This window comes from Misgurnus anguillicaudatus, chromosome 14 (assembly GCF_027580225.2).
Source record: "Misgurnus anguillicaudatus chromosome 14, ASM2758022v2, whole genome shotgun sequence".
NCBI classification, from domain to species: Eukaryota; Metazoa; Chordata; class Actinopteri; order Cypriniformes; family Cobitidae; genus Misgurnus; species Misgurnus anguillicaudatus.
In genome coordinates this window covers 14,090,392-14,111,142 of record NC_073350.2, presented here as the reverse complement: position 1 = coordinate 14,111,142, position 20,751 = coordinate 14,090,392, and the positions used below count along the sequence as shown (strand labels likewise).

At 39.9% G+C, this 20,751-nt stretch overlaps 1 protein-coding gene across 1 annotated transcript; it reads right to left on the bottom strand.

Annotated features, from left to right (window-relative positions):
- Positions 1-14,823: 14,823 nt before the first annotated feature.
- Positions 14,824-19,738, bottom strand: LOC129428083 (17-beta-hydroxysteroid dehydrogenase type 6). Its single transcript, XM_055184982.2, has 5 exons — positions 19,440-19,738; positions 16,900-17,214; positions 15,949-16,207; positions 15,702-15,865; positions 14,824-15,317 (listed from the first exon to the last, which is right to left on the bottom strand). Exons 2-5 carry the CDS (start codon positions 17,210-17,212, stop codon positions 15,106-15,108), a joined length of 948 nt encoding a protein of 315 aa, XP_055040957.1. The 5' UTR covers positions 17,213-17,214; positions 19,440-19,738; the 3' UTR covers positions 14,824-15,105.
- Between the last annotated feature and the right edge of the window lie 1,013 nt (positions 19,739-20,751).

The following is a 20,751-nucleotide window of genomic DNA, read 5'->3' as shown; positions in this document are numbered from 1 at the left end:
TTTCAGGGATATTTAAGCACTTGGCATGCACTTTGGGTGCCTTAACATGCTCGAAAACACCGGAAATTTGGCACAGACCTCATAGTCGTCGGCCATTAGGACTGGGCAAACGCTGGAACACGGGTGTGGCAGTAGGGCTCTGTAGCGCCCCCTGTAATGCAAAAAAAAATATTGGTGTACAAATCGGGCAAACATGTACGCACATGTACGAAAGTTGGTACGTATATAGATCTCATCGACTCGAACAACTTTCCCAATCAAACCTATTAGCTCCGCCTCACAGGAAGTCGGCCATTTTGGATTGTTTCAAAAATGCATACGGTGAACTTTTGAATACTCCTTCTAGGGGATTCATGGGATTGACACCAAACATGCTGATCATGATGTCGAGACATTGTACTTGCGAAGGGATTTTTGATATCTCGAACGGTTCTGCCATGGCGAAGCGACAAAGTCATGGCGAAATCAGAGAAACAGGAAGTGTCTAATATCTAAGGTAAAAAATGTCTTATTATGATGACACAAAGGGTGTTTGTTCGTCTGAAGATTCTGATCGCATCGATGTGCCTATTGTGAGTCTCGGGTATAGCGCCACCACCAGGCGCCAGGAAGTGTTGCAGTCACAAAGGTTGATTTTTTTTGACAGTTCCAGGTGATGTTCTTTTAAATACTCCTCCTAGAATGTTTATGTGATTGACACCAAAAGTGGTCAACATGATGCTGAGACATTGTAGATGCTAAATTGCGAAGGAATTTTTGACATCTTGAACGCTGTTGCCATGCCAACACTTCAAACTTTACTTTAATTTCAGGCATGTTTAAGGCTCTTTGCATGCTTAGATTAACTTTAAATTTGGCACACACATGAGAGTTGTTGGCTGTTAAGTGTTGACAAAAAGGTCAGATAAAGGCGTGTCTATTTAGTGGCTCACTAGCACCCCCGTTTGTCTAAAATGTGGGGTTTCTTTTACCTACAGTACCCAAATTGGTCAGTAGCAACATGAAATTGTCCACTGATATTAACCCACTTGATGCACGTGCCCACTTTGCATCGTTTTCTCGGAGGCACCGTGTAGCGTTAAAAAAACGTGCGAGGGCCCGCCATTGCTGCTTGCAGCTATATTTAGGGCCCGAGCACCGAGGAGCAGGCCAGAATGGCCTGCACCGAAAGGTGCGAAGCCCTATTGTTTTTGCTCGGATTATTATTTTTATTATTTTTTTTTTTATTTTTTTTTTACGTTTCGGGGCAATTTGTGGGCCTTAACATACTCAAAAACTCTTGAAATTTTGCACAGACGTCAGAGTCGTCGGCCATCAGGTCCGGGCAAAGGCCGGACCACGGGCGTGGCAAGGGAGCTCTGTAGCGCCCCCTGTAATTCAAAAACAAACATTGGGGCACAGATCGGGCAAAAATGTACGCACATGTACGAGAGTTGGTACACATATAGATCTCATCGACCTGAACAACTTTTGCCCTCTAACATTTAAGCTCCGCCCAACAGGAAGTCAGCTATTTTGGATTGTTTAAAAAATGCATGCAGTGATCTTTTGAATACTCCTTCTAGGGGATTCATGGGATTGACACCAAACGTGGTGATCATGATGTCGAGACATTGTACTTGCTAAATTGCGAAGGGATTTTTGATATCTCGAACGGTTCTGCCATGGCAAAGCGACAAAGTCATGGCGAAATCAGAGAAACAGGAAGTGTGTAATATCTAAGGCAAAAAATGTCTTATTGTGATGACATGCGGGGTGTTTGTTCGTCTGAAGATTCTGATCGCATCGATGTGCCTATTGTGAGTCTCGGGTATAGCGCCACCACCAGGCACCAGGAAGTGAGTCAGTCACAAAGGTGGAATTTTTTGACAGTTGCATGCAATGTTCTTTTAAATACTCCTTTTAGGATATTCATGCGATTGACACCAAAAGTGGTCAACAGGATGCCGAGACATTGTAGATGATAAATTGCGAAGGGATTTTTGATATCTCGAACGCTGCTCCCATGGCAACACGTCAAACTTTTTACTTTCATTTTAAAGGCTTATTTAAGCCTGACAGTTGCATGCAATGTTCTTTAAATACTCCTTCTAGGGAAATAATGCGATTCACACCAGAAGTTGTCAACATGATGCTGAGACATTGTAGACGCTAAATTGCGATGGGATTTTTGATATCTCGAACGCTGTTCCCATGGCAACGCCCCAAACTTGACTTTTATTTCAGGCATATTTAGGGCTCTTGGCGTGCTTAGATTAACCTAAAAGTCGGCACACACATCAGAGTTGTCGGCTGTTAAGTGTGCACAAACAGGTCAGACATAGGCGTGTCTCTTAAGTGGCTCACTAGCGCCCCCGTTTGTCTAAAATATGGGGTTTCTTTTACCTACAGTCCCCAAATGGCTCAGTAGCAACATTAAATAGCCCACTGATATTTACCCACTTGATGCCCTTGCCCACCGTGCATCGTTTTCTCGGACGCACCGTGTAGCGGTAAAAAAACGTAAGGCCAGAATGGCCTGCACCGTGGGTGCAAAGCCCTATTGTTTTTGCTCGGTTTATTATTATTAGGGCCCGAGCACCGAGGAGCAGGCCAGAATGGCCTGCACCGAAAGGTGCGAAGCCCTATTGTTTTCCTTAGGATTATTATTTAGGGCCCGAGCACCGAGGAGCAGGCCAGAATGGCCTGCACCGAAAGGTGCGAAGCCCTATTGTTTTTGCTCGGATTATTAGGGCCCGAGCACCGAGGAGCAGGCCAGAATGGCCTGCACCGTGGGTGCAAAGCCCTATTGTTTTTGCTTCGTTTATTATTATTATTATTATTATTATTATTATTATTATTATTATATTCCGAAATGAATCGCATTTTTGAAGGCCTAAACATACCCGAAAACTCATGAAAATTTGCACACGCGTCAGAAGTGGCGAAAATTTACATGTAGTATAGGCGTCAGAAGTGGGCGTGTAGAAATGGCTCGATAGCGCCACCTGCAAAATTTCAAGAGAACAGCCCCCCCACTACGAAAAACATACGGATACGAAATTTGGTAGGATCATCAAGCACCCCAAGACCTAGAAAAAAGTCTCTTGGAGCGAAGCTCTAAACCCCACAGGAAGTCGGCCATTTTGAATTTTCTCTGTCATTTTTTGACATTTCCAAGCGTCGCACTTTAACGAACTCCTCCTAGCGATTTAATCCGATCATTATCATATTTGGTCAGTCTCATCTAAAGGCTTTTGCGATGCTAAATTGCGGAGATCTTGACTTTTCGTTGGAGGGTGTGTCCGTGGCGGCCGGACAAAGTTCGACATTTTTGCCATGAAACAGGAAGTTGTTATAACTCAGGCATACAATGTCCAATCTGACCCACGCTTCACATGTTTGATAAGGGTCTTGACCTGAACACATTTTAATGCCAATATTCAGCTTCAGTCATAGCGCCACCTAGAGGTAGCAGGAAATGCCATGTTTTACGCTGTGATTTACTGCTCTTAGAGATTTAATCAAATCATCATCATATTTGGTCAGACTGATGTTAAGCCCTTTGCCGTGATAAATTACGAAGATCTTGACTTTTCGTTGAAGGGCGTGTCTGTGGCAGCCTGGCAAAGTGTGATATTTCCCCATGAAACAGGAAGCTGTTGTAATTCAGGCATACATTATCCGATCTGCCCCCGACTTCACAAGTTTGTTAAGGGTCCCGGCCTGAACACGTCAATATAACAATAATCAGGTACAGTCATAGCGCCACCTGCTGCACACAGGCGGTGTGGCACATTTTTTGTCCTTTGAATATCCACCTATATTTACCCACTTTAATTCATATCCCCCTGGTTCACTGCTTAACTAATGCCATAGGGTGGCGGTGCACATGCGTGCGAGGGCCCTTCCATCGCTGCTTGCAGCTTTAATTAGGGCCCGAGCACCGAGGAGCAGGCCAGAATGGCCTGCACCGAAAGGTGCGAAGCCCTATTGGTTTTGCTCGAATTTATTATTTTTTTTTTTTTTATTATTTTTATTTTTTTTAACACTTTTGGGCATTTTGGGTGCCTTAACATACTCGAAAACTCTTGAAATTTGGCACAGACGTCAGAGTCGTCCGTCATTGCAAACGGGCAAAGGCTGGAACACGGGCGTGGCACGGGGGCTCTGTAGCGCCCCCTGTAATGCAAAATAAAACATTGATGCACAGATCGTGCAAACATGTACGCACATGTACGAGAGTTGGTACGCATATAGATCTCATCGACCCGAACAACTTTCGCCCTCTAACATTTAAGCTCCGCCCAACAGGAAGTCAGCTATTTTGGATTGTTTAAAAAATGCATGCGTTGAACTTTTGAATACTCCTCCTAGAGGATGCATGCGATTGACACCAAAAGTGGTGAACATGATGTCGAGACATTGGACTTGCTAAATTGCGAAGGGATTTTTGATATCTCGAACGGTTCTGCCATGGCGAGCCGACAAAGTTGTGGCGAAATCAGAGAAACAGGAAGTGTCTAATATCTAAAGCAAAAAATGTCTTATTGTAATGACACGCGGGGTGTTTGTTCATCTGAAGATTCCGATCGCATCGATGTGCCTATTGTGAGTCTCGGGTATAGCGCCACCACCAGGCGCCAGGAAGTGTGTCAGTCACAAAGCTGGATTTTTTTGAAAGTTCCATGCAATGTTCTTTTAAATACTCCTTCTAGGATTTTCATGCGATTGACACCAAAAGTGGTCACCATGATGCCGAGACATTGTAGATGATAAATTGCGAAGGGATTTTTGATATCTCAAACGCTGTTCCCATGGCAACGTGTCAAACTTTACTTTCATTTTAAAGGCATATTTAAGCCTTTCAGTTCCATACAGTTAACTTTTAAATACTCCTTCTAGGATTTTCATGCGATTTACACGAGAAGTGGTCAACATGATGACGAGACATTGTAGATGATAAATTGCGAAGGGATTTTTGATATCTCAAACGCTGTTCCCATGGCAACCTGTCAAACTTTACTTTAATTTTAAAGGCATATTTAAGCCTTTCATACAGTTAACTTTTAAATACTCCTTCTAGGATTTTCATGCGATTGACACGAGAAGTGGTCAACATGATGCCGAGACATTGTAGATGATAAATTGCGAAGGGATTTTTGATATCTCAAACGCTGTTCCCATGGCAACGCGTCAAACTTTACTTTCATTTTAAAGGCATATTTAAGCCTTTCAGTTCCATACAGTTAACTTTTAAATACTCCTTCTAGGATTTTCATGCGATTTACACGAGAAGTGGTCAACATGATGCCGAGACATTGTAGATGATAAATTGCGAAGGGATTTTTGATATCTCAAACGCTGTTCCCATGGCAATGCATCAAACTTTACTTTCATTTTAAAGGCATATTTAAGCCTTTCATACAGTTAACTTTTAAATACTCCTTCTAGGATTTTCATGCGATTGACACGAGAAGTGGTCAACATGATGCCGAGACATTGTAGATGATAAATTGCGAAGGGATTATGATATCTCAAACGCTGTTCCCATGGCAATGCATCAAACTTTACTTTCATTTTTACACATATTTAAGGCTGACAGTTACATGCAGTGAACCTTTAAATACTCCTTCTAGGATTTTCATGCGATTGACACCAGAAGTGGTCAACATGATGCCGAGACATTGTAGATGATAAATTGCGAAGGAATTTTAGACATCTCGAACGCTGTTCTCATGGCAACGCGTCAAACTTTACTTTAATTTCAGGCATGTTTAAGGCTCTTGGCGTGCTTAGTTGAACTTTAAATTTGGCACACACATCCAGAGATGTATAAAGTACTAGGGACCCAGACTTGAGTAAAAGTACAAGTGCTCTATCAAAAAAGTGAGCACACCACTTAAGTGGAAGTACTGAAGTATTAAACATGTTTTGTACTTAAGTATTGCAAGTAGTTTATTTTAAAATATACTACTCAAGTACTGAAAGTAAAAGTACAAGTATTGTGTAATGTAGTTATTAAAGAAAACAGTCAAAAGTTTGAATATAATATTGTTTATATTATTTCAAATGTTTAAGCTAAAGGACACTCACAATTGCTTTGGCTGTAGCAGGAGTACAAGGACAGGAATGTTCAGATTAATTTAACTAATATGGCAATAGAAAATTCAGAATTAATAAAATATTAGTCGATGTAATGGTAATAGGTAAAGGTACAAGATGTTTCAATGTATTTAGGTTTCCTTCTTTCGCGCACACTCGCGAATTCTCTCTCTCTATCGGTCTCTCTCGTGCACTTTGGTTCTCTCTTCACTTCACATTTGTCCACAACCGCGGCTCATATTTGTGAGTGAGAGGGAGGGAGGGGTCCGCTCTTCACTATCTCCTATTGGTTTAGACCACAATCTGTGTGTTTCTAATGTGTATCACCGCTCCGGCAGTGATGATGTAGGTTTGGAATGATTCGTAACATTTGAGTGTAACGAGTAACTATGCAGCACATAAAAAATGTATTGGAGTAAAAGTATTAAACTCATCGAAAATATGTACTGAAGTAAAAGTGGAAGTAGGAGAAAAAAATAATACTTCAGTAGAGTACAGATACTGCCTATTAGTACTTAAGTACAGTAGTGAAGTAGTTCTACTTCGTTACTATACATCTCTGCACACATCAGAGTTTTCGGCTGTTAAGTGTTGACAAAAAGGTCAGACATAGGCGTGTCTCTTAAGTGGCTCACTAGTGCACCTGTTTGTCTAAAATGTGGGGTTTCTTTTACCTACAGTCCCCAAATGGCTGAGAAACAACATTAAATAGCCCACTGATATTTTACCCACTTGATGCCCTTGCCCACCGTGCATCGTTTTCTCGTTTTCCCATGTAGCGGTAAAAAACGTGCGAGGGCCCGCCATTGCTGCTTGCAGCTATATTTTTTATTATTTTTTTTTTTTTTTTTTTTTTTTTTTTCAACACTTTTGGGCATTTTGGGGGCCTTAACATACTCGAAAACTCTTGAAATTTGGCACAGACATCAGAGTCGTCCGTGATCGCCGAAAGCCAAAGGCTGAAACACGGGCGTGGCACGGGGGCTCTGTAGCGCCCCCTGTAATTCAAAAACAAACATTGGGGCACAGATCGTGCAAACATGTACGCACATGTACGAGAGTGGGTACGCATATAGATCTCATTGACCCGAACAACTTTCGCCCTCTAATATTTAAGCTCCGCCCAACAGGAAGTCAGCTATTTTGGATTGTTTAAAAAATGCATGCGTTGAAGTTTTGAATACTCCTCCTAGAGGATGCATGCGATTGACACCAAAAGTGGTGAACATGATGTAGAGACATTGGACTTGCTAAATTGCGAAGGGATTTTTGATATCTCGAACGGTTCTGCCATGGCGAGCCGACAAAGTCGTGGCGAAATCAGAGAAACAGGAAGTGTCTAATATCTAAGGCAAAAAATGTCTTATTGTAATGACACGCGGGGTGTTTGTTCATCTGAAGATTCCGATCGCATCGATGTGCCTATTGTGACTCCCGGGTATAGCGCCACCACCAGGCGCCAGGAAGTGTGTCAGTCACAAAGCTGGATTTTTTTTAAAGTTCCATGCAATGTTCTTTTAAATACTCCTTCTAGGATTTTCATGCGATTGACACCAAAAGTGGTCACCATGATGCCGAGACATTGTAGATGATAAATTGCGAAGGGATTTTTGATATCTCAAACGCTGTTTCCATGGCAACCTGTCAAACTTTACTTTCATTTTAAAGGCATATTTAAGCCTTTCAGTTGCATACAGATAACTTTTAAATACTCCTTCTAGGATTTTCATGCGATTGACACGAGAAGTGGTCAACATGATGCCGAGACATTGTAGATGATAAATTGCGAAGGAATTTTTGACATCTCGAATGCTGTTCCCATGGCAACGTGTCAAACTTTACTTTAATTTCAGGCATGTTTAAGGCTCTTGGCGTGCTTAGTTGAACTTTAAATTTGGCACCCACATCAGAGTTTTCGGCTGTTAAGTGGTGACAAAAAGGTCAGACATAGGCGTGTCTCTTAAGTGGCTCACTAGTGCCCCTGTTTGTCTAAAATGTGGGGTTTCTTTTACCTACAGTCCCCAAATGGCTCAGAAACAACATTAAATAGCCCACTGATATTTTATCCACTTGATGCCCTTGCCCACCGTGCATCGTTTTCTCGGACGCACCGTGTAGCGGTAAAAAAACGTGCGAGGGCCCGCCATTGCTGCTTGCAGCTATATTTAGGGCCCGAGCACCGAGGAGCAGGCCAGAATGGCCTGCACCGAAAGGTGCGAAGCCCTATTGTTTTTGCTCGAATTTATTATTTTTAGGGCCCGAGCACCGAGGAGCAGGCCAGAATGGCCTGCACCGAAAGGTGCGAAGCCCTATTGTTTTTGCTCGGATTATTATTTTTATTATTTTTTTTATTTTTTTTTTTATTATTTTTTTCAACACTTTTGGGCATTTTGGGGGCCTTAACATACTCGAAAACTCTTGAAATTTGGCACAGACATCAGAGTCGTCCGTGATCGCCGAAAGCCAAAGGCTGGAACACGGGCGTGGCACGGGGGCTCTGTAGCGCCCCCTGTAATGCAAAAACACACAGGAGTGCGCAGATCGGGCAAACATGTACGCACATGTACGAAAGTTGGTACACATATAGATCTCATCGACCCGAACAACTTTCGCACTCTAACCTATTAGCTCCGCCCAACAGGAAGTCGGCCATTTTGGATTGTTTAAAAAATCCATGCAGTGAACTTTTGAATACTCCTTCGAGGGAATACATGGGATTGACACCAAACGTGGTGATCATGATGTCGAGACATTGTACTTGCTAAATTGCGAAGGGATTTTTGATATCTCGAACGGTTCTGACATGGCAAGGCGACAAAGTTTTGGCGAAATCAGAGAAACAGGAAACGTCTAATATCTAAGGCAAAAAATGTCTTATAGTGATGACACGCGGGGTGTTTGTTCGTCTGAAGATTCCGATCGCATCGATGTGCCTATTGTAAGTCTCGGGTATAGCGCCACCACCAGGCGCCAGGAAGTGTGTCAGTCACAAATCTTGATTTTTTTGACAGTTCTATCCGATGTTCTTTTAAATACTCCTTCTAGGATATTCATGCGATTGACACCAAAAGTGGTCAACATGATGCTGAGACATTGTAGATGATAAATTGCGAAGGGATTTTTGATATCTCGAATGTTGTTCCTATGGCCACGCGACAAATTTTACTTTCATTTTAAAGGCTTATTTAAGCATTACAGTTGCATGCGATGTTCTTTTAAATACTCCTTCTAGGTAAATAATGTTATTGACACCAGAAGTGGTCAACATGATGCTGAGACATTGTAGATGCTAAATTGCGAAGGAATTTTTGACACCTCGAACGCCGTTCCCATGGCAACACGTCAAACTTTACTTTTATTTCAGGCATATTTAAGGCTCTTTGCGTGCTTAGATTAAATTTAAATTTGCCACACACATCAGAGTTGTCGGTTGTTAAGTGTTGACAAAAAGTCAGATAAAGGCGTGTCTATTTAGTGTCTCACTAGCGCCCCCGTTTGTCTAAAATGTGGGGTTTCTTTTACCTACAGTACCTAGATGGATCAGTAGCAACATGAAATAGTCCACTGATATTAACCCACTTGATGCACATGCCCACCGTGCATCGTTTTCTCGGAGGCACTGTGTGGCGGTAAAATAACGTGCGAGGGCCCGCCATCGCTGCTTGCAGCTATATTTTTTTTTTTTTTTTTTATTTTTTTTTTTTTTTATTATTTTTATTTTTTTTAACACTTTTGGGCATTTTGGGTGCCTTAACATACTCGAAAACTCTTGAAATTTGGCACAGACGTTAGAGTCGTCCGTCATTGCGAACAGACAAAGGCTGGAACACGGGCGTGGCACGGGGGCTCTGTAGCGCCCCCTGTAATGCAAAAACAAACAGTAGTACGCAGATCGGGCAAACATGTACGCACATTTACGAAAGTTGGTACACATATAGATCTCATCGACCCGAACAACTTTCGCCCTCTAACATTTTAGCTCCGCCCAACAGGAAGTCCGCCATTTTGGATTGTTTAAAAAATGCATGCGGTGAACTTTTGAATACTCCTCCTAGGGGATTCAAGCAAATGACACCAAACGTGGTGATCATGATGTCAAGACATTGGACTTGCTAAATTGCGAAGGGATTTTTGATATCTCGAACGGTGTTGCAATGGCGAAGCGGCAAAGTCATGGCGAAATCAGAGAAACAGAAAGTGTCTAATATCTAAGGCAAAAAATGTCTTATAGTGATGACACGCGGGGTATTTGTTTGTCTGAAGATTCCGATCGCATCGATGTGCCTATTGTAAGTCTCGGGTATAGCGCCACCACCAGGCGCCAGGAAGTGTTGCAGTCACAAAGGTTGATTTTTTTGACAGTTCCATGTGACGTTCTTTTAAATACTCCTCCTAGAATGTTTATGCGATTGACACCAAAAGTAATCAACATGATGCCAAGACATAGTAGATGATAAATTGCGAAGGGATTTTTGATATTTCGAACGTTGTTCCCATGACAACGCGTCAAACTTTACTTTCATTTTAAAGGCATATTTAAGCCCTTCAGTTGCATGCATTGAACTTTTCAATACTCCTTCTAGGATATTCATGCGATTGACACCAAACGTGGTCAACATGATGCTGAGACATTGGAGATGATAAAATGTGAAGGGATTTTTGACATCTCGAACGCTGTTGCCATGGCAACGCATCAAAGTTTACTATTATTTCATGGCACACACATCAGAGTTGTCAACTGTTAAGTGTTGACAAACAGGTCAGACATAGGTGTGCCTCTTAAGTCGCTCACTAGCGCCCCCGTTTGTCCAAAATGTGAGGTTTCTTTTACCTACAGTCCCCAATTGGGTCAGTAACAACATAAATAGTCCACCGATATTTACCCACTTGATGCACTTGCCCACCGTGCATCGTTTTCTCGGAGGCACCGTGTAGCGGTAAAAATACGTGCGAGGGCCCGCCATCGCTGCTTGCAGCTATATTTTTTTTTCTTTTTCTCCGACTTCAGCGGGACTTTAGAGGGCCTAAACATACTCGAAAACTCATGAAATTTTGCACAGATGTCAAGAGTGATGAAAATTTACATGTGGTGTATGCTTTAGAATTAGGCGTGAGAAAATGGCTCTATAGCGCCACCTACAAATTTTCAACGAAGCAGCCCTCGGACTGTGTTTGACGTACAATTACGAAATTCGGTACGCGTCTGTAGCATGACAAGACCTACAAAAAAGTCTCTTGGAGCGAAGCCGTAAACCAAACAGGAAGTCAGCTATTCGGAGTTATTTTTGTGATTTGGGCGCAGTTTTTGTCATTTCCAGGCGTCATACTTTAACTAACTCCTCCTACAGTTTTCGTCGGATCATCTTCATATTTGGTGAGTGTCATCTTAAGGCCTTTGTGATGCTAAATTGCGAAGGATTTGACTCTACGTAAAAATTTGTGTCGGTTCTGGCCCGACAAAGTTTGATGTTTTCCAATGAAACAGGAAGTTGCTGGAACTCATGCATACAATGTCCAATCTGTCCCAAATTTCACATGATTGCTAAGAGTCCTGACCTGAACACATCTACATAACAATTTTCATTTATAGCCATAGCGCCACCAGCTGGCAACCTGAAGTAACATGTTTTAGCGCCACTTTCAAATATTGAATGAAGCAACCCTTGGACTGTGTTTAACTTACATGTACGAATTTCGGTATGCTCATGTATTATTACAAGCCCTACAAAAAAGTATCTTGGAGCAACGCCCTAAACCAAACAGGAAGTCAGCTATTTTGAATTATTTCTCAGATTTTGGCTCAGTTTTTCTCATTTCCAGCAGTCATACTTTAACTAACTCCTCCTACAGTTTTTGTCGGATCATCATCATATTTGGCGAGTGTCATCTTAAGGCCTGTGTGATGCTAAATTGCGAAGGATTTGATTCTATATTAAAATTTGTGTCTATTTCGGCCAGCCAAAGTTTGATGTTTCGCTATGAAACAGGTTGCTGGAACTCAGGCATACAGTGTCCGATCCGTCCCAAACTTCACATGATTGCTAAGAGTCATGACCTGAACACATCTACATGTCAATAGTCACTTATGGTTATAGCGCCACCAGCTGGCAACAGGAAGTGACATGTTTACAATGATTATCCAATGTCTGATCTGTCCCAAACTTCACATGATTAATAAGAGTCCTGGACTGAACACATCTACATGTCAATAGTCACTTATGGTTATAGCGCCACCAGCTGGCAACAGGAAGTGACATGTTTACAATGATTATCCAATGTCTGATCTGTCCCAAACTTCACATGATTAATAAGAGTCCTGGAGTGAACACATCTACATGTCATTAGTCACTTATGGTTATAGCGCCACCAGCTGGCAACAGGAAGTGACATGTTTACAATGATTGTCCAATGTCTGATCTGTCCCAAACTTCACATGATTAATAAGAGTCCTGGACTGAACACATATACATGTCAATAGTCACTTATGGTTATAGCGCCACCAGCTGGCAACAGGAAGTGACATGTTTACACTGATTATGCAATGTCCGATCTTTCCCTAACTTCACATGATTAATAAGAGTCCTGGATTGAACACATCTACATGTCAATAGTCACTTATGGTTATAGCGCCACCAGCTGGCAACAGGAAGTGACATGTTTACACTGATTATGCAATGTCCGATCTTTCCCTAACTTCACATGATTAATAAGAGTCCTGGACTGAACACATCTACATGTCAATAGTCACTTATGGTTATAGCGCCACCAGCTGACAACAGGAAGTGACATGTGTACACTGATTATGCAATGTCCGATCTTTCCCTAACTTCACATGATTAATAAGAGTCCTGGACTGAACACATCTACATGTCAATAGGCACTTATGGTTATAGCGCCACCAGCTGACAACAGGAAGTGACATGTTTACACTGATTATGCAATGACCGATCTTTCCCTAACTTCACATGATTAATAAGAGTCCTGGACTGAACACATCTACATGTCAATAGTCACCAGTGTTGGGCAAGTTACTAAAAAATTAGTAATTAGTTACAGTTACTAATTACTTCTTTTAAAAGTAACTGAATTACTTTACCGGTTACTGTATATCAAAAGTAATTAGTTACTTAGAAAAGTAACTTTTAAGTTACTTTTATGTCTGCTTTTTAAATGTAAATATGAACAGTACTGAACAGTCAAACAGTAAAATGATATGGATGGGCTATTTTACACGTAAGACTCTAATATATCACATACTGTAGGAGCCTATTTTGCTTTAGATTCAACCTTTGAATATTTTTGTTAGAAATTATCTTAATATTTAAACTTAGTTTATTTATGTATATCATTTAGACCATTTAGACAAATATTCTGCATGTTTACAAAAATATAAAATGTGTTAAAATTGTGTAGTGTCTCTTTAAAAATTTGGAGACAATTGTGTCAACATGTCAAATTTTCTAAAATAAATTATAATTTTTCTGATTTCATATTTATTTTAATAAGTTAGAAACGTCTCCGCTGTGTCCTGCTGACAGGCACGATGCGCGTGCAGCAGATGAGGCAAATTATGGGTCCTCCGAAGGTTAGACCGTCTCATTTCAGTTCTCTTCGCGAACTTCTGAGCGCCTTGAATGGCCGAGTGCTCACCTTTTATTGCATGCTTAGTAGGGTGCAGCCCTTGAATTGGAACACAGCTTGTGAAGCTTGCCGCAGGGACTGCGCTCTTTGGTCATATATTGTTTGTTTTCTGTTGGATTTAAATGATACACAGGATTAAAGGAAGATATTTATTCAGAAAACGGAGTAGGCTACGTGGATTGTTTTTTTCGGACGGACACAGAGCGAGTGGATTGTTTTGTCAGACGGACACAGAGCGAGTGGATTTTTTGTTCGGATACGGAGAGACTGAAACTAAAACTAAAAGCGAGCTCACACATACTATGGAGTTTTAACACGGGTGTACACCGCAGTGTGAATATTTTAGTGGAAACAACAATCGCGGATCGTTCTCTTCCATGAAGCCGATGTAAACATCTAAGAATATATGATAATTTCTTAGATTTATTACCTTTGTGGATTACAAATGCAAGTTGATGTCATACTGCGATTGCTTGGTGAAGATAATTTACAAACATGAGACCGGATGGATTATGACTTGCGCACAATTTTTAAACAAAGGTATGTTGTCCCGTTTCGATTTTTCATGTTCATTCTATATGCACTGTCAGCTATGATGAAGTGTAATGAATCATTGCGCCGCCAACTACAGTCCTGCGACGTCAGATATGTCTTGTCTATTTTTTACAAAATAGAGTAACGCGAGTAACAAACTCATTTAAATTTCAGTAATTGTAATTGCGTTACTTGATTTAAAAAAATAGTGAAGTTACAGTAACGCGTTACTCCCATCACTGATAGTCACTTATGATGCCAATAGTCAGTTAATAAGTTAATAACAGAGTAATAGTCATAGCGCCACCAGCTGGTAACAGGAAGTAACATGTTTACAATGATAATACTCTCTCTCTCATGCTATCTTACACGATGCTACCTCGCTGTCATTTGTAATTAGCAACAGGAAATGTGGCACATTATACTACACTTTTAAATGGTTCACCTATGTTTACATGCTTAAATGCCTATTTACTACTGTTCCCTTTAATTCTTCTCATGCCACAGCGTGGCGGTGTCATGTGTGCGAGGGCCCTTCCATCACTGCTTGCAGTTTTAATTGCAATATGTTATTGGAATTCAAGCTTAAGTGAATACGGCAAAAACAAAACTAAGGCGTGAATATTAGTGCATTTTCAAGGCAACACGTTTAAACTTGTTTGTAAGTGTGACTAATCCCGACGGCATGAAGTCAAAATAATGTGCGCCTCTACTTATAATTAAACCAGTTAATGTTTGAGAAAAGTCATCTTTGTGCCAAGTTATACCAAAAAATCTAAAAAAAAATAGTGCATGTTAGGAATGTAAAATAGCACCGCTGACCATGTTGCTAGTTGGTAGAAGGATTCATTTGGCTGATCTAATAGCTTTATCGAGCAGCAGGTAGTCAGAGATGCAGGTGGGGAGGTAAGAAAGAGGCAACCAGAAGAACTTTGCATCCCACCCTGGAGAATAACGGGTACGGGGACGGACAGCCGAGACCGCGTGCTCCATGCAGTTCACCACTTTCATCAGATCACTGTCTAGTGTCTTGGAGTACTTCTTCATCACATTTTCAACTGATTGAGAGTCAAACAATTAGGAGAAATTAAGATAATACACATCATAGCCCAAAGTATGTAGATACCTGTGAAACTGTTTACTTGCATTATTAGAAAACTGGGTCTCCGCCTAACACAATAATAAGAAGAGGGTGTCCACACGCTACTTTCGGATAACATATTGCCATCTCAAGTTCACTTATAAAACAAAAATATATACTGATCAGCCGTGCTCAGATTGTAAAGAAATTTAAGGGGAATGGTGAGGTTGAATATATTTTGGTGTGGGACGAGGTGCTTGTCATGTAGCTACATTTATGCACATTTGCAGACGCAGAATTGATTTACAGTGCATTCAAGCTATACATTTTATCAGTATTAAAAAAGTATTACAGCAACTACCTTTCTGAATATAATCATCTCCATATTCCTCTTTGACCTCCACCGGCAACCTTTCCCAAAGCTTCTTCATACCCCTCAAATGGACGTCCATGTTTGCCACTTGGGTTTTGAAGAATCCTGGTTCAATGCACAAAACTTTCACACCAAAGTGATACATGTTCCTCCTAAAACAAAACAAAAACGCAACAAAACATAAAACAACACAATGCATCGACTCTTTAGGTCCTACCACACTTTTTTGCTTTACCTGAGAGAGTCATTGAATGCCTCCACACCATATTTAGAAACAGTGTACGGTCCACTGGTAGGACTGATTCTTCCAACCACGCTTGATACGTTCACCACACGACCTCTGGCCTTTTTTATGAGTGGCAGAACGCTTAGGGTCACACCAATAACACCATAAAGGTTAACATCCAGCGTGGCTTTATAGTCTTGCAGTGTCAGCCAATCAGCAGGCGCTGATGCTACAGATATACCAGCATTGTTCACCAAAGCCCATAAACCTGCCAAACAGACAGTATAGTTTTGCTTTTATTTCAAATAAGTATGTTTCTATCATTTTAGCCAAACAGATATTAAAGGGGCCATGGCATGAAAATCGGATTTTTCCATGTTTAAGTGCTATGATTGGGTCCCCAGTGCTATCAACCTAGAAAATGTGAAAAAGATCAACCCAGTAACTTAGTTTTGGTAAACCATTCTCTACAAGCATGTGAAAAAATAGGTAGTTGAAATTTGGCTCTCCTTATGATGTCATAAGGAGCTCTTATTATAATAATACCACCCCTTAATCTGCACTATCCAATCACAGCACTGCCAATTAGTGGAGAGAAAAAGAGAGAACGAGAAAATAATTCACAGCACAATTGAGTTTCAATTGCAACAAACCACCATCATTGTGATCAATGTTTGCACTTCGTCCACTCATTTGCATTTTAAAGGACACACCCAAAATGGCACATTTTGCACACACCTACAAAGTGGCAATTTTAACATGCTATAATAAATTATTTATATGGTATTTTGAGCTAAAACTTCACATATGTGCTCTGGGGAGACCAAAGATTTATTTGACATCTTAAAAAAGTCTTGTGCCATGGCCCCTTTAAGTAGCAGATTTTTAAAGTAAAATACACTCAATTCTTTAGTTACATCAGTGTTTTATTTCAATACCAGGCCCAATCTAATTCCTTACCTTTCTCGCCAACCAGATTTTTAATAAACCTGGATGCTTTTTCAATGCTCTCAGAGTTTGTGACATCCAGATGGACGGTAGACAGTCGAGACGAACACGACTTTTTCAGCTCCTCCTCTCCCTTCTCTGTCAAGCACGCTGCCACGACGCAAAATCCACACTTATCCAGATGCCTTGCGAGAAGCTCCCCGAAACCAGAATCGCACCCTGTGATAAAAACGTATTTATTCCCTCTGTCTGGAACTCGATCCAGCTCCCTGTACCATCTCACGATGTAATACAGGACCACCAATCCAAAAATGTAGAGAAACATAGCTGTTAAAACATAAAGCAGAGAAGAAGTGACTGAGGGGTCCTGAAGGGTACGCAACACTAAACTGATCAAATTTGTAACGCAGTTATTCTTTCACAACTTTCTGATGTCATGCTTTCATTAAAAGGATTGACAACTACAATGGATTCACTGCAATGGTTCATATTGTAGGAAAGGCGAAGTGACTAAAGAAACGTTAACAGCAAGATGGTGTAACGCTGTGTTTCCTGTCAATTACCACCCTTGTGCTACTTATACAAACCACAGAGATAAGCACAGTTATGATTTTCAAATATGTGGGAGAATATGAATATTTAATATATTGAATATATATATTTCAATAGGCAGCACATGAATTAAATGAAATCCAAACAAACATAAACAAATTTATAATGATATTTTTACTTTTATATTGATTTTAGACATAATTGGGTGACCCTGTCTCTCATTTATGTCACCGTACGGTGAGTGTTGGCTGTAACAATTACAAGAATGAAGTAAGATGATTGTTTTATTAAAAACAGTGTATGTTTTCCGTACAGATAACAGTTAATAGGGAGGGAAGTAGCGGCTCATTTGCATTTATAGAAAGACACACAAAAACACTTTTTCCTGCACACCCAAAAAGGAGCAACATGGTATAATAAATGAGTTTTTAAAACTTAATACAGGATTTTAATATATTTACAGAAAGTAAAGGACTTAATGTTAATCTATGCCTTTGTGTTTTCAAGATTAGATTATTGCAACTCACTTTATGTCAGTGTTTTTCATTCAACTTTAAATCATTTACAAGGAGTACAGAATAATGCTGCAATACTTTTGACTGGAACCTGTAAATTCGATCATATTTCCCCTATTTTAGATTCTCTCAGCTGGCTTCCTATTTCATTGAGAGTGGATTTTAAACTTCTTTGCTTTGTTTATAAGTGTTTAAATGGTCTAAATAATCTTCCACTCCATATTAGATCTGCCCCCACATTAGGGTCTTTTAAAAACTACCTAAAAATTCACCTCTCAAGTGGAGAATCTGTGAGTTGAGATTGTTGACTCATGTGTGCTTCTCTTGTATACTATTTTGTAATGTTTTATTATGCTGTGCTGTTTTATGATGTTTATGCTGTGCTGTTTTTGTACCCTTTTATTTATTTATTGTTGTATGGGTGTACAGCACTTTGGTTCAACTTCCTGTTGTTGGAAATGTGCTCTATAAATTAATAAATGAAATGAAATAATGGACACTTCATAATTTTGAGACAGTGCAGTAAGATGAGAGATGGTAACACTCCATATATTGTAAGCGTAAAAAAACATGATCTTAAGTTCTAAATGTTATTTTTACTGATTTAAATTGATAAAACATATAGGCTACAGGTCAGCATAACAGCAGTGCATACCCAAAACAGGTGCCGGGATTTAAGCTCAAAGGATCCGGGCACAAATTAACCCCTTCAGGTGATTTGTGAGAACCACCACACGCATTAACAGTGCTGAATTTGTTTAAAAATGACTTTTTAGTGTGGACAAGCACAGAAATAGGCGTAAGATCATCTAAACTAATAGCCCCACAGCGTCCACTGCACTGAGCAATTTACTTTGTATTTAAATTAAGTCTGAATGGGTGTAGGGTATATTTACAGAGTTTAAATGGCATATTTACTTATACCACAGGGCTGTTAAATGCTTCATTATCATTGGTTGAAAAACATTGTATGTGTGTGCATTATTTTTCAGTAAATGCACATCTATAAAGTAGTTCCAGGTCTGTTGACTGCATTACAGTTCACTACACCAACTTTAAATGAAATAACATATTTATTCAATTTTAACAAATAAAACATAAATATATGTGTGGTAGCGAAATAAATGAATAGAAAAGAATGAATGAAATAATAAAAAAGAAAAAAACATGAATACAGTAAATTAACACGGATTACACTCTAAATATGCTGGGTTATTTACAAAAAAAAAGGACGAACCCAGCCTGTTGGTTTGTAATTTAAAGGTATAGTTCACCCAAAAATGAAAATTATGTCATCATATGTCACACTCTCATGTTGTTCCAACCATGTATAAATTCAAGTTCAAACACGGAGGACTAACCCTTACCCTTAGGCTACATATAAATCCTATAAATATTTTATGTTGCGTTTTGTTATTAATTTTTTAAGATTGACACAAGCCCAAGAAAACTGAATTTATATATTAGAGAATAAACCATATCCACCTGTCAAATTATCCTTGGAGAGTCAAGCCTTCCCGATGTGTTCAACTGCAGAAATCTTGCAGACTGTTAACATGTAGTGAAATATTCAAGCAGCTTTTAAAGTAATTTTAGGAATGCGGTTTTCAGGAATGTCCACATTCATATCTGATGTCCCAAACCCTCTCAGTGTGCGTACAGACCGATCGACGAATGACAAGAGTCCCTCTGCTCAGCGCTGCATGAAGTTCATTTAAAGGTCTATACTGTAATCAAAAACTTCTCACAGACTGAGCTGCGATGACGTATAGAAATATATATATCTGTGACGTCATGGTTGTTTTAATACGCATGCGCGTAAAAGCGGGGTTTTTTTGGGACGCTCAATCTCATGTGTGGCAGCAGAGGGCGCAATTGTACAAGAAACTGTTTTAAAGACTTCGCAAATTAATTAAAAGTCATCCGTGGCAACAGATGAATGAAATAAGAAAATAATAAGTAGATGCGTTCCTTAAAGTAGCACAGAAACTCGTCGGTTATAATGTTTCTTAAATGCATTTATATGAATGGTCAAGGTTGCTTAAATGTTGAAATCATTATAGCATTTCTAAGAAACCCAAATAAAACACTGTAGTATTTTACAAAGCTGAATTTCTTTATGGATGTGTCCTTATTTACCGCTTGACCCATCCCTGCTGCAAAAAAACTATAAAACCATTACAGAAAATTCTAATGGTTTCCATTAAAACATCAATAGGAACCATTAGCTTTTACCATTAAAACCACTACACTGTAGTGTGTTTTGGGCCATATTGCATTAGAACCAGTAAAATTCCCAATAAAACCATTAGAATTTTCTGTAATGGTTTTATTGTTTATTTCAGCAGGGATATGATAAAGTTATTTGGAAATGTTTGTTTTAAAGGGGACTTATCACGGAAATATGACTTTTTCCATGTTGCTGCCTTCACGTGCTATCGTAATTATGGTAAATACCAAAATCTCACTTGGAAAATGCACATGAACACCCCTCATGTGCTATTTTCCACTGGGCAAAATATTTTGATGCCCGAGTTGCCGAGATTAGATTACCTTTGACCTTTTCAAAATGGCGGAGAGCAGCAGCAACGTCGTGAATGGTTGAATGACAACAAAAGCAATGGTAAATACCAGTTCACAGATGGAAAATGCACTTGAACGCAGCAAACTGGTAAATTTTAGTTCACAAATGGAAAATGCACTTGAACACAACACGCTGGTAAATACCAGTTCACAAATGGAAAATATCATCTTTCCCATAGCACGTGAAGGCAGCATAAGTGCTATAATTGGGTCC